Source organism: Pezoporus flaviventris, unplaced genomic scaffold (genome assembly GCF_033815535.1).
Source record: "Pezoporus flaviventris isolate CSIRO_AGI_PZ_B2104156 unplaced genomic scaffold, CSIRO_AGI_Pfla_v1 ptg000188l, whole genome shotgun sequence".
Classification (NCBI taxonomy): Eukaryota; Metazoa; Chordata; class Aves; order Psittaciformes; family Psittacidae; genus Pezoporus; species Pezoporus flaviventris.
This window is the reverse complement of record NW_026892736.1, coordinates 2,794,177-2,808,983: the sequence shown is the minus strand read 5'-3', so window position 1 is coordinate 2,808,983 and position 14,807 is coordinate 2,794,177. Positions and strand designations below refer to the sequence as shown.

Sequence of the window (14,807 nt, the reverse complement as noted above, 5' to 3'; positions counted from 1 at the left end):
CGGTATCCCCCAGACTGCTCCTGACCCCATGGAGGGTTCACAGTGAGGCCAACCTGAGGTCTGGGTGGGTGCTGGTGGGTGCTCACGCCCCCCCCCCCCAGTGCTGTTGTGTCCCCATTGGTGCAGCATCCCCGGGTCTGGGGGTCCCATCTCGGGGGGGGGTGTCACCCCCAGCTCACAGCATCCCCGGTGCTCGTGGTCCTGCACCCCTGGGGCCTGCAGCATCCCTGATTCCGGGTGATTTCCATCCCTGGGGGTTGCTGCATCCCTGGGCCCTGTGCTCGGGCATCCCAAAGTCGCAGCACCCCTGTTCCTGCTGATTCACCGTCCCTGGAGCATTCCCAGATCCGGGTGATGTATTTACCATACCAGAGCTTGATCCCTGGATCCTGGTGCTGGAGCACCCCAGGGTTTGACCCCTCTGATCCTCAGGGTTTGCATCATCCCTGCATCCTGATGATTTAATTTATCATCCCTGAGGCTTGCAGCACCCCCAGATCCCGGTGCTGGGGCATCCTCGAGGTTCACAGCATTCCTGCATCCCAGTGATATAGTCATCATTCCCAGGGCCTGCAGCACCCCCAGATCCTGGTGCTGGGGCATCCTCAAGGTTCACAGCATTCCTGCATCCCAGTGATTTAGTCATCATTCCCAGGGCCTGCAGCACCCCCAAATCCCAGTGAGTTATTTATGGTGCTGGGGCTTGGGCAGCCTTGGAGCCTGCAGCATCCCAGGGCTCTATTTAGAGCACCCCTGGATCCCGGTCTTTTGGTACCCTTGGGGCTTGCAGCATCCCCAGGTTCCGGCTCTTGGGCATCCTTGGACTTCACAGCATCCCTGGGTCCTGATGATTTAATTTCCCATCCCTGGTGCTCGCAGCATCCCAGGATCCCAGTGTTTGGGCATCCCCAGAGCTTGCAGCATCCCCAGGTCCATGTGATTTAATTTCCCATCCCTAGGGCTTGAGTATCTCCAGATCCAGGTGCTTGGGGCATCCTCAGAGCCTGCGGCATCCCTTTGTCCTGATGATTTAATTTATCATCCTGGAGGCTTGCAGCATCCCTGGATCCTGGTGCTTGGGCGTCCCTGGGGGTTCACAGCATCCCTCTGATGGCTTAATTTACCATCCTGATGACTTAATTTACCACTTAATTTACCATCCTGATGACTTAATTTCCCATCCCTGGTGCTTGCAGCATCCCTGGATCCTGGTGCCTGAGCATCCCCAGATCCAGGTGATACATTCACTGTCCCCAAGCTTAGAGCATCCCTGGGGTTCACAGACGCTCCGGATCCTGGTTCTTGGGCATCCTGGAGGTTTGCAGCATCCCTTGGTCCTGATGATTGAATTTCCCATCCCTGGAGCTTGCAGCATCCCTGAATCCCAGTGTTTGGGCATCCTCAGTGCTCGCAGCATCCCCAGATCCAAATGATTTAATTTACCACCCCTGGGGCTTGCAGCATTCCCACATCCTGATGCTGGGACATCCTTTGTAGCATTCATAGGTCCCAGTGGTTTTATTTCTTATCTGTGGGGCTTGCAGCATCCCTGGATCCCAGTGTTTGCAAATCCCCAGAGCTCACAGCATCCCCAGGTCCAAGTGATTTAATTTCCCATCCCTGGGGCTGGCACCATCCCGGCATCCTGGTTCTTGGGCATTCCCAGAGCTCACAGCATCCCTGAGTCCCAGTGATTTAGTTTATCATTCTGGGACTTGAAGCATCCCTGGATCCTGGTGCCTGGGCATCCCCAGAGCTCACAGCATCCCTAGGTCTGGGTGATTTAGTTTCCCATCCCTGGGGCTCACAGCATCCCCAGATCCCAGTGTTGGAACATCCTTGAGCTTTACAGCATTCCTGGGTCCCAATGACTTAGCTTCCCGTCCCTGGGGCTCACAGCATCCCTGGATCCCACTGTTAGGGCATCCCCAGAGCTCACAGCATCCCTAGGTCTGGATGATTTAGTTTCCCATCCCTGGGGCTCACAGCATTCCCACTCCAGGTGCTGGGACATCCTTGAGCTTTACAGCATTCCTGGGTCCCAATCCCATCCCTAATGTGACCCTAATGGGTCCCCATTAGTTTCTCATCCCTGGTGCTCGCAGCATCCCTGGATCCCACATTTAGGGCATCCCCAGAGCTCACAGCATCCCTGGATCCCACTGTTAGGGCATCCCCAGAGCTCACAGCATCCCTGGATCCCGCTGTTAGGGCATCCCCAGAGCTCACAGCATCCCTGTGAGTCCTACCTGCTTTATTGCCCACCCCGGCATCTCCCAGCATCCCTGTATCCCACTGCTTTAATTCACCATCCCGACACCTCCCAGCATCCCTGATCCCGATCCTTCACCCCCTTCCCAGGACTTCCAGCATCCCAACCTTGCATCCCTAACAGCAGCCGCATCGAGGCGCTTCCTGCCGCTTCCCCATCGGCTCCTCCTTCCTCCTTGGGAAGCAGAGAAGGGGGGGGATGTGGGATGGACCGGGATATGGGGAGGTGTCAATGGGGACCACATCCTGCCCTCTTTAGCCTCCCCTTCGCCCTAGCTCCCATCGCCCAGCCATGCTGCGTTGCTTGCTCCAACGTGCCACCCATCTCCCCAACTTGGAGAAGGGGGACAAGCAAAGCGATCCCGTGGCCAGCTTGACATTCCGAGGTGAGGAGAGCCCAGATTTGGGGTGGAATGGGCAGGAATAGGGCTTTGGAAGGGGGTTTGCCTGCTCCCCTAACCAGCAAAGCCTGGATTCTGTGGGGTGTCCGGCCAGGACATACGTCCTGGCCGGACACCCCACAGAATCCAGGCTTTGCTAAGCTCCATCCTTATCGTAAATCCATACAAAATCCTTTCATAGGATCATGGAATGGGTTGGGTTGGAAGGGATCTTAAAGCTCCTCCAGCTCCAACCCCTGCCACGGGTAGGGACCCCTTCCACTGGAGCAGCTTGCTCCAAGCCCCTGTGTCCAACCTGGCCTTGAACACTGCCAGGGATGGGGCAGTGTTTTCCTGGTGGTGGGAAATGGCCATTTTTAGCCCAAGGGATAAAAGGAAGGGAAGGAAAGGGATGAGTGGCTCCTGACTGGGCTTTTCCTGTGCTGCGAGCTGTGGGAATGGTGCTGCTGTAGTGCTGGGATCTCTTGTGGGTCCATCCTGCTGTGGTGCTGCGTGCTTGCCCAGGGTGGCTGCCTCCATCCCTCCCTCCATCCCTCTATCCATCCCTCCATCCCTCCATCCCTCCATCCCTCCATCCCTCCATCCATCCCTCCATCCATCCCTCTATCCATCCCTCCATCCCTCCATCCCTCTATCCATCCCTCCATCCCTCCATCCCTCCATCCATCCCTCCATCCATCCCTCTATCCATCCCTCCATCCATCCCTCCATCCATCCCTCTATCCATCCCTCCATCCCTCCATCCCTCTATCCATCCCTCTATCCATCCCTCCATCCATCCCTCCATCCATCCCTCCCTCCATCCCTCCCTCCCTCCCTCCCTCCCTCCCTCCATCCCTCCATCCATCCCTCCATCCATCCCTCCCTCCATCCCTCCATCCCTCCATCCCTCCCTCCCTCCCTCCCTCCCTCCCTCCATCCCTCCCTCCCTCCCTCCATCCCTCCATCCTCAGCCAAGGCAGAAAGCAGCTCTCATCACCCAAATTCCATGGCTCTGCATCCCATGGCGATGAGCCACAAGCAGGGAGCACACCCTGGCCCGGGGGTTGCTGCCCTCGGGCTCAGTACCACTGTCAGGGGTGCTGTACCCAGGCAATGGCAGCTCTGCCTCCGGCCAGCTCCAGCCCTGCTCCTGCTGCTTCAGCTTGGGAGGTTTGGCAGATTCCTTAAAACTGGAATGGGGAAAGGGGTTTAGTGATGCTGAAGCGAACAGAGAGAGGAGGATGCTGTGAGCGGGCAGCTTGGGCTCCTGTCACCCCGGGTGCCATATCCACACCCTGGGGCACCCGTATATCCCCTTCCCTATCCCTCTCTATCCATCTCTCTGTATCCAGCATGTCAATTGATCATAGCTCTTCTTGATGGTGTCTCTCTGTGTCCTCTGTATCTCTCTATCATCTCATCTCCCTGCCCCATCCCTGGCAGTGTTCAAGGCCAGGTTGGACACAGGGGCTTGGAGCAAGCTGCTCCAGTGGAAGGGGTCCCTGCCTGTGGCAGGGGCTGGAGCTGGAGGAGCTTTAAGGTTCTTTCCAACCTAAACCAATCTGGGATCCTATGATCCCTAGTTATGATATCACACCCCATCATATCATATATCATATCATATCATATCATATCATATCATATCATCATATCATATATCATATCGTATCATATCAATCATCTCTCTATCTCATCTCGTGTCCCCATCTCCTCTCCCTGTATCCGTCTCCCTGTCTCCTGCATCCCGCCATGGCCCGGCTGGGCTCCGCTGGCCCTGGGCTCTGAGTCACTGCTATTGTTCACCTCTTCCTCTTCCTCTTCCCCCCGGTCCCTCCCGTGACGTGGCCCCGGCGGGCTCATGGCCAGAGCTCGGTGTGACCTGAGGGTCGTGGCTTCGGGCTGCTGCTGTGAGGGGGTCCTGGGGTCCTCCCAGCGCTGCAGAGCTTTGGCTTTGGGCTGCAACCAGGGATGAGGCTGCATCCCCCTCCCTGCATCCCCGTCCCTGCATCCCCGTCCCTGCATCCCCCTCCCTGCATCCCCCTCCCTGCATCCCCATCCTTGCATCCCCCTCCCTTCATCCCCCTCCCTGCATCCCCCTCCCTGCATCCCCCTCCCTGCATCCTCCTCCCTGCATCCCCCTCCCTGCATCCCCCTCCCTGCATCCCCGTCCCTGCATCCCCATCCTTGCATCCCCGTCCCTGCATCCCCATCCTTGCATCCCCATCCCTGCATCCCCATCTCTGCATCCCCGTCCCTGCATCCCCATCCCTGCATCCCTCTCCCTGCATCCCCATCCCTGCATCCCCGTCCCTGCATCTCCATCCCTGCATCCCAATCCCTCCATCCCCATCCCTCCATCCCCGTCCCTGCATCCCCGTCCCTGCATCCCTGTCCCTGCATCCCCATCTGCATCCATTGGGGTGTCCATTGGCCAGCCCCATGTTGAAGCACCCAACTGATGATCACAGGGGCTCTGGGTCCCCTTTGGGGCTGTACTGAGGTTTGGGTGGAGGGAGGGGGATGTCCGGGTCCCCCATTGCACCTCCCACCCTGAAAACCCACCCCAGAGCCTTTGGGGGCCTCTTCTGTGCCCTGCTCATGGGGAAACTGAGGCCTGACCCATTGAGGTGCCTTGTCTGGGGGTTTCCAGCAGGGTCCTGGGGCCCGTCTGTGCACACCATGACCCATCCTATGTGTGAGGAGCAGGGCCTGATCCTGCTCCTGGAGCTGGGGATGCCACTGGAGGCTCCCAAGCCCTTCCCATGGGGGACGGAGCTCAGCTTTGGGGTCTGAGCCATGTGTGCTGTTCCCTGCAGGCGTCAAGAAGAGGACTAAGGTCATCAAGAACAATGTGAACCCCGTATGGAACGAGGTGAGTGTGTCCCCATCCCCATCCCCATCCCATCCCCATCCCGGTCCCCGTCCTATTCCCATCCCTTTCCCATTCCCATAGGGAGCAGCCCGATCCCGGGGGATGCTGTGGACCGTGGTGCGCGCCCAGCGAGGTGCCCCAAGCCCAAGGTGATGCCCGAGGGCTGGACCCGCGGAGGGTCTGAGGCTGATCCCGTTATGGGCAGCTCCAGCAGCAGCCATGGATGGGATGGAGCCAGCTCCAGCCCTTTGCTCCCGCCCCTTCCCCTTCCATCAAGATGTTATCAGGGCTGAGCACACCCGTTGGGAGAAGCTGTTTAAACACAGCTCGGCTCCATGGAAAACAAGTGTTTTACCCATCACCGAGCGCGGGGAAGGGGGGGTTGTTCCGGCACCTTCTTCCTCCCAGCCCTGACCTCTGCTTCCCTGGGGCAGAACTGGAGGAAAAGGGGGTTTGAGGAGCAAACGGGCACCGTTTTGGTGCCCAAATGGTGCCTGGCAGCTCCTTCACCTTTAATCCCTGTGGTGGAGCCATGGCGTGGGTTGGGTGGAAGGGACCTTAAAGCTCCTCCAGCTCCAACCCCCAACCCCTTCCACTGGAGCAGCTTGCTCCAAGCCCTGTGTCCAACCTGGCCTTGAGCACTGCCAGGGATGGGGCAGCCACAGCTTCTCTGGGCACCCTGTGCTGGTGGTTTAGCACTGGAGACGTGGGTTTGGGGCTCCTCACCTCCAAGAGCCCCCCCTGTGGTACCGGAGCTGCTTGATGTGAGCATCACGGCTCTGCCTGGGCGCTCACTGTGGCTCTTTCCTCCTTCCTTCCTTCCAGGGCTTCGAGTGGGACCTGAAGGGAGCTCCCCTGGACCCCGGTGCTGAGCTCACCATCGTTGTGAAAGACCATGAGACCGTGGGGAGAAACAGGTGGGAGCAGCGTCAAGTGTGGGGTGTGAGCAAGAGGCCATGGGGATGCTGCGAGGGCTGGAGCAGCTCTGCTCTGAGCCAGGCTGAGAGAGCTGGGCTGGGGCAGCCTGGACAAGAGAAGGCTCCTGAAGGGGAGACCTGAGAGCAGCTCCAGTGCCTGAAGGGGCTGCAGGAAAGCTGGAGAGGGGCTGGGGACAAGGGATGTAGGGATGGGATGAGGAGTTTGGGCTTCCAAGTGGAAGAGGGAAGAGGTGGATGGGATACAAGGAAGTTCTCCCCTCTGAGGGCGGTGGGACACGGGAAGGGGTTGAAGCTGTGGCTGCCCCATCCCTGGCAGTGCTCAAGGCCAGGTTGGACACAGGGGCTTGGAGCAAGCTGCTCCAGTGGAAGGGGTCCCTGCCCGTGGCAGGGCTTGGAGCTGGATGGGATTTAAGCTCCCTTTAACCCAAACCCTTCCATCATCCTCAGAGCCACACAAGGAGGGCTCAGCCTCTTCCCGGTTTCCCTGTGTTCCTTCCCAGCCAGGCTGGAGCTGCATTCCCAGGCTCCATGGCCAGGGAACAGGGGGCAGGAGGGCAGGAGCACAAGGACCCTTGTGTCCTGTGCCGCCACGGGAGGGGTGAGGCGGCTCCAGGCTCATTCCCAGTGCCGGGAAGGAGCCCGGGAGCTGATGGTGATGCCCCGGGACCACGCGCAGCATCCCCTGTTCCGTGCCGTGCTCCTTGGACCGGGATGGCTGCTTCCACAGGGAGGGAATGGCAGGAAGCCGGAGGAGGGTGGGATTCGCTGTCCTGCTCCGGTGTGAAGGATCCCATTGCCATGCCTGGAGCTGGCGCTGGGTTCGCTCCTGGGCTGGAAGCCAAAGGCGATGGAATTTGGGTTGATTCCAGCTCGGTGGCGTCGGGAGGCTCTATAAATAGAGAGGAGAGGATGGGGAAAAGGGACCGGATCCCAGTGCGGGAGGTCTGAGGGCTCCGTGGGGAGGAGCTGCCCCACTGTGACCCACAGGGACCGGGCCTTGTCCCGTCGCTGGCACAAGGATGGGGCAGTTTGGCTTCTCCTTCCCTTGGGAGAAGATCCCAGCCCACCCAAAGTGGGGAATGAGCCGTGGCTGGCGGTTAATGCCCTGTCTGGCTGCTGCTGCCATTGGGAATCATGGAATGGTTTGGGTTGAAGGGACCTTAGGATCCCATCTCAGTCTCCCCTCGGGCAGGTTCAAGCCATTCCCCTTGGCCTGTCCCTACATCCCTTGTCCCAAGCCCCTCTCCAGCTTTCCTGCAGCCCCTTCAGGCACTGGAGCTGCTCTCAGGTCTCCCCTTCAGGAGCCTTCTCTGGCTCAAGCTCTTTGGACCACGCAGCCAATTCCTTATCCCAGAGCCCATCCATCACCCCCCTTCCTCTTCCATTCCGAGTCAGAAATGCTGTTGAAGACCCCAGGTGGAGAGCATCTCTGCCTCTCCCCTTCCCACTGCTGCAGTCGATCCATCATAGAGGGCCCCAGCTCCCTGGTTAACTCCAGGACCATCCTGCACCCGCTCAGTGTCATAGCCTGTCCAAAGAGAGCATCCTTTGTAACCACAGAGCGTGTCCCTCACCCAGAGGTGATGCTCCTTTAAGCAGAGCATGTCTAGGTCGTGGTATCTCAAATCCTTTGTTACGTTCCCTTAGGAGCTGAGCCCCAGCCCTGGTATGTGAAATCAGTGCTGTTTCTCTCCCAAAGGCACGTTGGGTCTCTGTCACCTCCCTGCATTCCCTGTGTTCACCGTGTCTTCCAGGGGGATCTGCTCCATGATCCCATCCTGCTGTTAGGGCAGCACTAAGCAGCCTGAGGGCTTTCCAGGCTCGGGCAGCAGCACTGGACCTGGTCCATGGGGCAACCACTGCTGCTGGCTGGGGCAGGAAGGGTTTATCCGGAGGCTGTGATGCTGAAATTCCACAGGGGAGAATCCATGGTGTGAAGTCCTCCTGGATGGTGGCACATGGACATGGAGCTGCTCTTCCCACCTCCAGTGCTACCCAACCCCTTGCGTCTTGGTTGTCTCCATCAGCACCTGGCTCTGGGGCCGCTGGTCCCTCAGCGTGGACCTTTACGTGCATCCCCTTGAGGAGGAAGGGATAAAGCCCCGGGGATGCTGGTCGGGGTTGTCCCACCGGGGCTGGGTCTCACCCCATGCCCATGGGGGGTGCTGGGGGTGTCCCCAGCCTGTGGATGGGGCCCTGGGGCTGGGTTTGTTGCTCAGCCCCGGCTCAGCCCCTCCTGCTCCTCACGCAGGTTCCTGGGGGAAGCCCGGGTGCCGCTGCGGGATGTGCTCAGGCCCAGCCTGGCCGCATCCTACAACCTGCCCCTCATGGACACCAAGAAACAGGCAACAGGGGTGAGTGCAGCAGCGGCGTTCCCAGTGCACGTCCCAGTTAGAGCCAGTGTGAGCGGTGCCCTGCCCATTGCACGTCCTAGTTAGAGCCCAGTGTGAGCAGCACCCTGCCCATTGCACATCCCAGTTAGAGCCAGTGTGAGCAGCACCCTGCCCATTGCACGTCCTAGTTAGAGCCCAGTGTGAGCAGCACCCTGCCCATTGCACATCCCAGTTAGAGCCAGTGTGAGCAGCACCCTGCCCATTGCACACCCCAGTTAGAGCCCAGTGTGAGCGGTGCCCTGCCCAGTGCACATCCCAGTTAGAGCCCAGTGTGAGCGGTGCCCTGCCCATTGCACGTCCCAGTTAGAGCCAGTGTGAGCGGTGCCCTGCCCATTGCACGTCCCAGTTAGAGCCCAGTGTGAGCGGTGCCCTGCCCATTGCACATCCCAGTTAGAGCCCAGTGTGAGCAGCACCCTGCCCATTGCACATCCCAGTTAGAGCCAGTGTCAGCAGCACCCTGCCCATTGCACATCCCAGTTAGAGCCCAGTGTGAGCGGTGCCCTGCCCATTGCACGTCCCAGTTGGATCCCAGAGTGTTCCTGACACCCTTTAACGCTGTTTCCTTTCTTCCAGGCTTTCCTCCTCCTGCAGGTCTCCTACATCCCCCCTCCAGGAGCTCCCCCCCTGTTTCCTCCTCCGGCTCCCCCCGAGCCAGCACCGGCTGCTGCTGAGCCCGACTCTGTCCCTGGTAACCAGAACCCTTCTGTGCTGCCGGGGGCAGGATGTGCCCCATGGATCACGTCCTTCCCCTTGGGACCCCTCACCCTGTGCTCCCAGCTTAGAACCAGCCAGGCTGGGACAGCCCTTAAAGCTCACCCAGTCCAACCCTTCCCAGCACTGCCAAAGCCACCACTGCCCCATGGCACTGAGGCCTCGTCTCCACGGGGGTGTGAACACTTGCAGGGCCGGTGCCTGCAGCCCTGCCCTGGGCAGCCTGTTCCAATGCCTGAGCACCCTCTGGGGCAGGAATTGTTTCCTCAGCTCCATCTAAACCTGCCCTGGGGCAGCTTGAGGCCGGTTCCTCTTGTCCCATCCCTTGTTCCTTGGGAGCAGAGCCCAGCCCCTCCTGGCTCCATCCTCCTCTCAGGCACTTGTAGGGAGCCATCAGGTCCTCCCTGAGCCTTCTCTTCTCCACACTGAACCCCCCAGGTCCCTCAGCCCTTCCCCATCACCCCTGTGCTCCAGGCCCTGCACCAGCTCCATTCCCTTCTCTGGCCCCTCTCCAGCCCCTCAAGGTCTCTCTTGTAGTGAGGGGCTCAGAGCTGAGCACAGGATTTGAGATGCAGCCTCCCCAGCACCCAGTGCAGGGGCACAATCCCTGCCCTGGCCCTCCTGCTGCACTGGTGCTGAGCCAGGCTGGGATGCTCATCTCCATCAATCCCGTTCTCTTATCTCCTTCCTTACCCCATCCAGACACGGCCGGGAGAGGAGGAGACAGAGGATCAAGGAGCTACAGGGGATGAGATGGAGCCCTCCTCATCCTCGGGGCCACCTGGCTCTGAGCCCCCCTCCCTGCCCCACAAGCCCCCAGTGCACCATGTCCAGGGGTGAAGAGGAGGAGGAGCTCACCCAAAAAGCCTCTGTCCAACAAGCCGCAGGACTTCCAGGTTGGTGGGCATGAGCTGCTCCTCTGGACCCCCAGCACATCCAATGTGGGGTTCATCACCTCAGAGGTGCCCATCCCGTGCTAGCACCAACCCCGTCACCCTCTGCCCTGTTCTCCCTCTCATCCCAGATCAGGGTGAGGGTCATCGAGGGGCCGGCAGCTCCGGGGGTCAACATCAGGCCCGTGGTGAAGGTGACGGCCGTGGGGCAGACCAAGAGGACGCGGATCCCGCAAAGGAAACAGCCCTTCTTTGATGAGGTGAGGGGGGACCCTGCTCCGAGCACCAGAAAGGGCTGGGAATGTCGTGGGTCGGGGTCCTGAGTGCTGGAAATCCTGGGCAAGTCAGAGGCTGGGATGTGGCCATGGGGATTGCACAGCCCCATTGGAAGGATGTTGCTTTTCATGGGGCTTGGGTCTCACCTAATGGGAAGGAAGGAGCCTACGGAGCTGGGGGCATGGGAGAGGCTGGGGCAGACCTTCACTTGCACCCCTCACCCTTGCTTCCTGCAGACCTTCTTCTTCAATGTCTTCGAGTCACCATCCGAGCTGTTTGATGCTCCCATCTTCATCACGGTGAGCTCCAGCACTCCTTGCTCCTGCTCTGCGTGAGGCTGGGGTAATAGAACCATGGAACCATGGAATGGGTTGGGTTGGAAGGGACCTCAAAGCTCCTCCAGCTCCAACCCCTGCCACGGGCAGGGACCCCTTCCACTGGAGCAGCTTGCTCCAAGCCCTGTGTCCAACCTGGAGCCATCACCCTGTCCCTTTCCCTGCAGCACCCAGGGAATCACACCCTATTCCCCCCTGGGCACGCGGCGGGTGCTCCATCCTGCTGGATTTGGGCTGGATTCACTCTTTCTCCCCATTTTCACCTGCAGGTTGTGGACTCTCGGTCGTTCCGGACGGATTCGGTGATTGGGGAGTTCCGGGTAAGGCCGTGCTGTGTCCTGTGCCCCTGTTCCTGCCTGTTCCACACTGACCCATGGCCGGACACTGACGTTTCTTCTCTGCTCTGTTGCACAGATGGACATCGAGACCGTTTACTCCGAGCCAAGTGAGTCAGATCCAGGCCAGGGTCACCTCCTGCTTTAGGAACCCTCTTTTGGGGTGTAAACATCAGCGCGATGCACACACACCCCAAAGCTCTCCCATACCTGAACCCGGATGTGTCCTTGTGTCCACCATCACCACCCATTTCTCCTCCCTTTCCCAAGATGAGCACCACTGAGACTTTCAAGTCATCGTGCCGCCATCTGGCTGATAGAAAGCTCAATCAGCACAGCCCAGCTCGTTGCATTTTGTCTCGAATCTGGGTCATTATCTTCTCTTTTATCTATCAATTTATGTCAGAGAAGGTCAAATGATGCTGATAAAGATCTTCCTGCCCTAAGCACTGCAGAGAATGTGGTGATTTTGGCTGTAAAGAGTTAAGAAGTGTAAGGCAGATCCCTTGGTAAATTGCTTGAGCTTTTGGTCAGCCCCAAAGAGGTCAGGCAGTTGGACTGGATGATCATTGGAAGTCCCTTCCAATTGAAGTCTTTTTCTCCCCCTTCTCTTTCCCCCTTTCTCTTTCACCCTTTCTCTTTCCCCCCTTTTCTTTCCCCTTTCTATTTCCCCCTTCTCTTTCCCCTTCTATTTCCCTCTTCTCTTTCCCCTTCTCTTTCCCTTTCCCCTTCTCTTTCCCCTTCTCTTTCCCCTTCTCTTTCCCCCTTCTCCTTCCCCCTCTCTTTCCCCCTCTCTTTCCCCCTTCTCTTTCCCCCGCCTGTCTCTTTCCCCTTCTCTTTCCCCCTTCTCCTTCCCCCTTCTCTTTCCCCCTTCTCCTTCCCCCTCTCTTTCCCCCTTCTCCTTCCCCCCTTCTCTTTCCCCCCTTTTCCCTCCTTCTCTTTCCCTCTTCTCTTTCCCCTTCTATTTCTCCCTTCTCTTCCCCCTCTCTTTCCCCCTTCTCTTTCCCCTTTCTTTTCCCCCTTTTTCTTTTCCCCCTTCTCCTTCCCCCTTCTCTTTCCTCCTTCTCTTCCCCTTTCTCTTTTCCCCTTCTCTTTTCCCCCTTCCCTTTCCCCCCTTTCCCCCTTCTCTTTCCCCCTTTCCCCCCTTCTCTTTCCCCCCTTTTCTTTCCCCTTTCTATTTCCCCTTCTCTTTCCCTCTTCTCTTTCACCTCTCTTTCTCTCTCTCTTCTCCCCTTCTCCTCTTCTCTTTCCCTTCTCTTTCCCTTCTTGTTCCCCCTTTGCTGTCCCCCTCCCCCTGCTCTTCCCCCTTCTCTTTTCCCCCTTCTCTTCCCCCCCTTCTCTTTCCCCTTCTATTTCTGTTCTTCTTTTCCCCCTTCTCTTCCCCTTCTTTCCCCTTCTCTTTCCCCTTCTCTTTCCCTTCTCTTTCCCCTTCTCTTTCCCCTTCTCTTTCCCTTCTCTTCCCTTCTCTTTCCCCTTCTCTTTTCCCCTTCTCTTTCCCTTCTCTTTCCCCTTCTCTTTCCCCTTCTCTTTTCCCCATCTCTTCCCCTTCTCTTTCCCTCTTCTCTTTCCCCATCTCTTTCCCCTTCTCTTTCCCCTTCCTCTTTCCCTTCTCTTCCCCTTCTCTTTCCCCTTCTCTTTTCCCCTTCTCTTTCCCCTTTTCTTTCCCTTCTCTTTCCCCCTTCTCTTTCCCCCTTTCTCTTTTCCCCTTCTCTTTCCCCTTCTCTTTCCCTTCTCTTTCCCCTTCTCTTCCTCTTCTCTTCCCCTTCTCTTTCCCCTTCTCTTTTCCCCTTCTCTTTCCCCTTCTCTTTCCCCTTCTCTTTTCCCCTTCTCTTTCCCCTTCTCTTTTCCCTTCTCTTTTCCCCTTCTCTTTCCCCTTCTCTTTCCCCTTCTCTTTCCCCTTCTCTTTTCCCCTTCTCTTTCCCCTTCTCTTTCCCTTCTCTTTTCCCCTTCTCTTTTCCCCTTCTCTTTCCCCTTCTCTTTTCCCCTTCTCTTTTCCCCTTCTCTTTCCCTTCTCTTTCCCCTTCTCTTTCCCCCTTCTCTTTCCCCTTCTCTTTCCCCCTTCTCTTTCCCCTTCTCTTTCCCCCTTCTCTTTTCCCCCTTCTCTTTCCCCTTCTCTTTTCCCCTTCTCTTTTCCCCTTCTCTTTCCCCTTTTCTTTCCCCTTCTCTTTCCCCTTCTCTTTCCCCCTTCTCTTTTCCCCCTTCTCTTTCCCCTTCTCTTTCCCCTTCTCTTTCCCCCTTCTCTTTCCCCCTTCTCTTTCCCCTTCTCTTTCCCCTTCTCTTTCCCCTTCTCTTTCCCCCTTCTCTTTCCCCTTCTCTTTCCCCCTTCTCTTTCCCCCTTCTCTTTCCCCCTTCTCTTTTCCCCTTCTCTTTCCCCTTCTCTTTCCCCCTTCTCTTTCCCCCTTCTCTTTCCCCCTTCTCTTTTCCCCTTCTCTTTCCCCTTCTCTTTTCCCCTTCTCTTTCCCCTTCTCTTTCCCCTTCTCTTTCCCCTTCTCTTTCCCCTTCTCTTTCCCCCTTCTCTTTCCCCTTCTCTTTTCCCCTTCTCTTTCCCCTTCTCTTTCCCCTTCTCTTTTCCCCTTCTCTTTTCCCCTTCTCTTTCCCCTTCTCTTTTCCCCTTCTCTTTCCCCCTTCTCATTCCCTCTCCATTTCCAGCCCTATTCTAATCCATCCTATCTAAAGGGAAGCAGCATTTATCACAACCCCGTACCCAAGAGCGCCCTTGAAGCCGTGTCCCTGTCTGTCTGAGGGGCAGCCCATGGATCCCAGGCTCTTTCCTCCCCTAGAACACGCTTTCCTCAGGAAGTGGCTGCTGCTCTCTGACCCAGAGGACTTCTCCGCGGGGGCCAAGGGCTACCTGAAGGTCAGCCTCTTCGTGCTGGGGCCTGGAGATGAAGCTCCGGTGAGTGTTGGGCACCCACAGCGATGGAGGTGATTCCAGCCGTGGAATTCCACCGTCCTGCTCCGTCCAACCCCGGGCTGTTCCCAGCTTTGGTCTCCCTCCGTTGTGGCGCTGGTTGTTGGCCGTTGCCCCTCATTTTGGGACATCTGGGAAGCTTGGTTGCGTTTTCCTCTTGCCCCGCAGCTGGAGAAGAAGGAGGTCTCTGAAGACAAGGAGGACATCGAGGGCAACCTCCTGCGCCCCACCGGGGTCACCCTGCGAGGGGCCCACTTCTGCCTCAAGATCTTCAAAGCTGAGGATTTGCCCCAGAGTAAGAGAATCCTCCCGGGCTGGAGCATCCCAGATCCGGCCCTTTTCCTTGCAGCGGGTTGCAGTGTGCTGGAGAGGAATAAGGGCACAGATACGGAAACCTTATCCATGGCCTTGGTCCAAAGACCTGGTAGATACCGGTCTGTAACGTACTGGGGGATGACTCATGGCATCCCAGATGGTTTAGGTTGAAGG

General features: G+C 58.0%; 1 protein-coding gene across 1 annotated transcript in view; it reads left to right on the top strand.

Annotated features, from left to right (window-relative positions):
- Nucleotides 1-14,807, top strand: part of DYSF (dysferlin) — an 87,793-nt gene that overhangs the window by 501 nt on the left and 72,485 nt on the right. Inside the window, 12 exon segments of the mRNA XM_061441091.1 lie at nt 5,471-5,526; nt 6,352-6,443; nt 8,716-8,818; nt 9,431-9,538; nt 10,271-10,396; nt 10,399-10,464; nt 10,593-10,721; nt 10,974-11,036; nt 11,342-11,392; nt 11,487-11,517; nt 14,188-14,303; nt 14,487-14,613. Of these exon segments, the coding sequence (XP_061297075.1) occupies nt 5,471-5,526; nt 6,352-6,443; nt 8,716-8,818; nt 9,431-9,538; nt 10,271-10,396; nt 10,399-10,464; nt 10,593-10,721; nt 10,974-11,036; nt 11,342-11,392; nt 11,487-11,517; nt 14,188-14,303; nt 14,487-14,613 (1,068 nt within the window).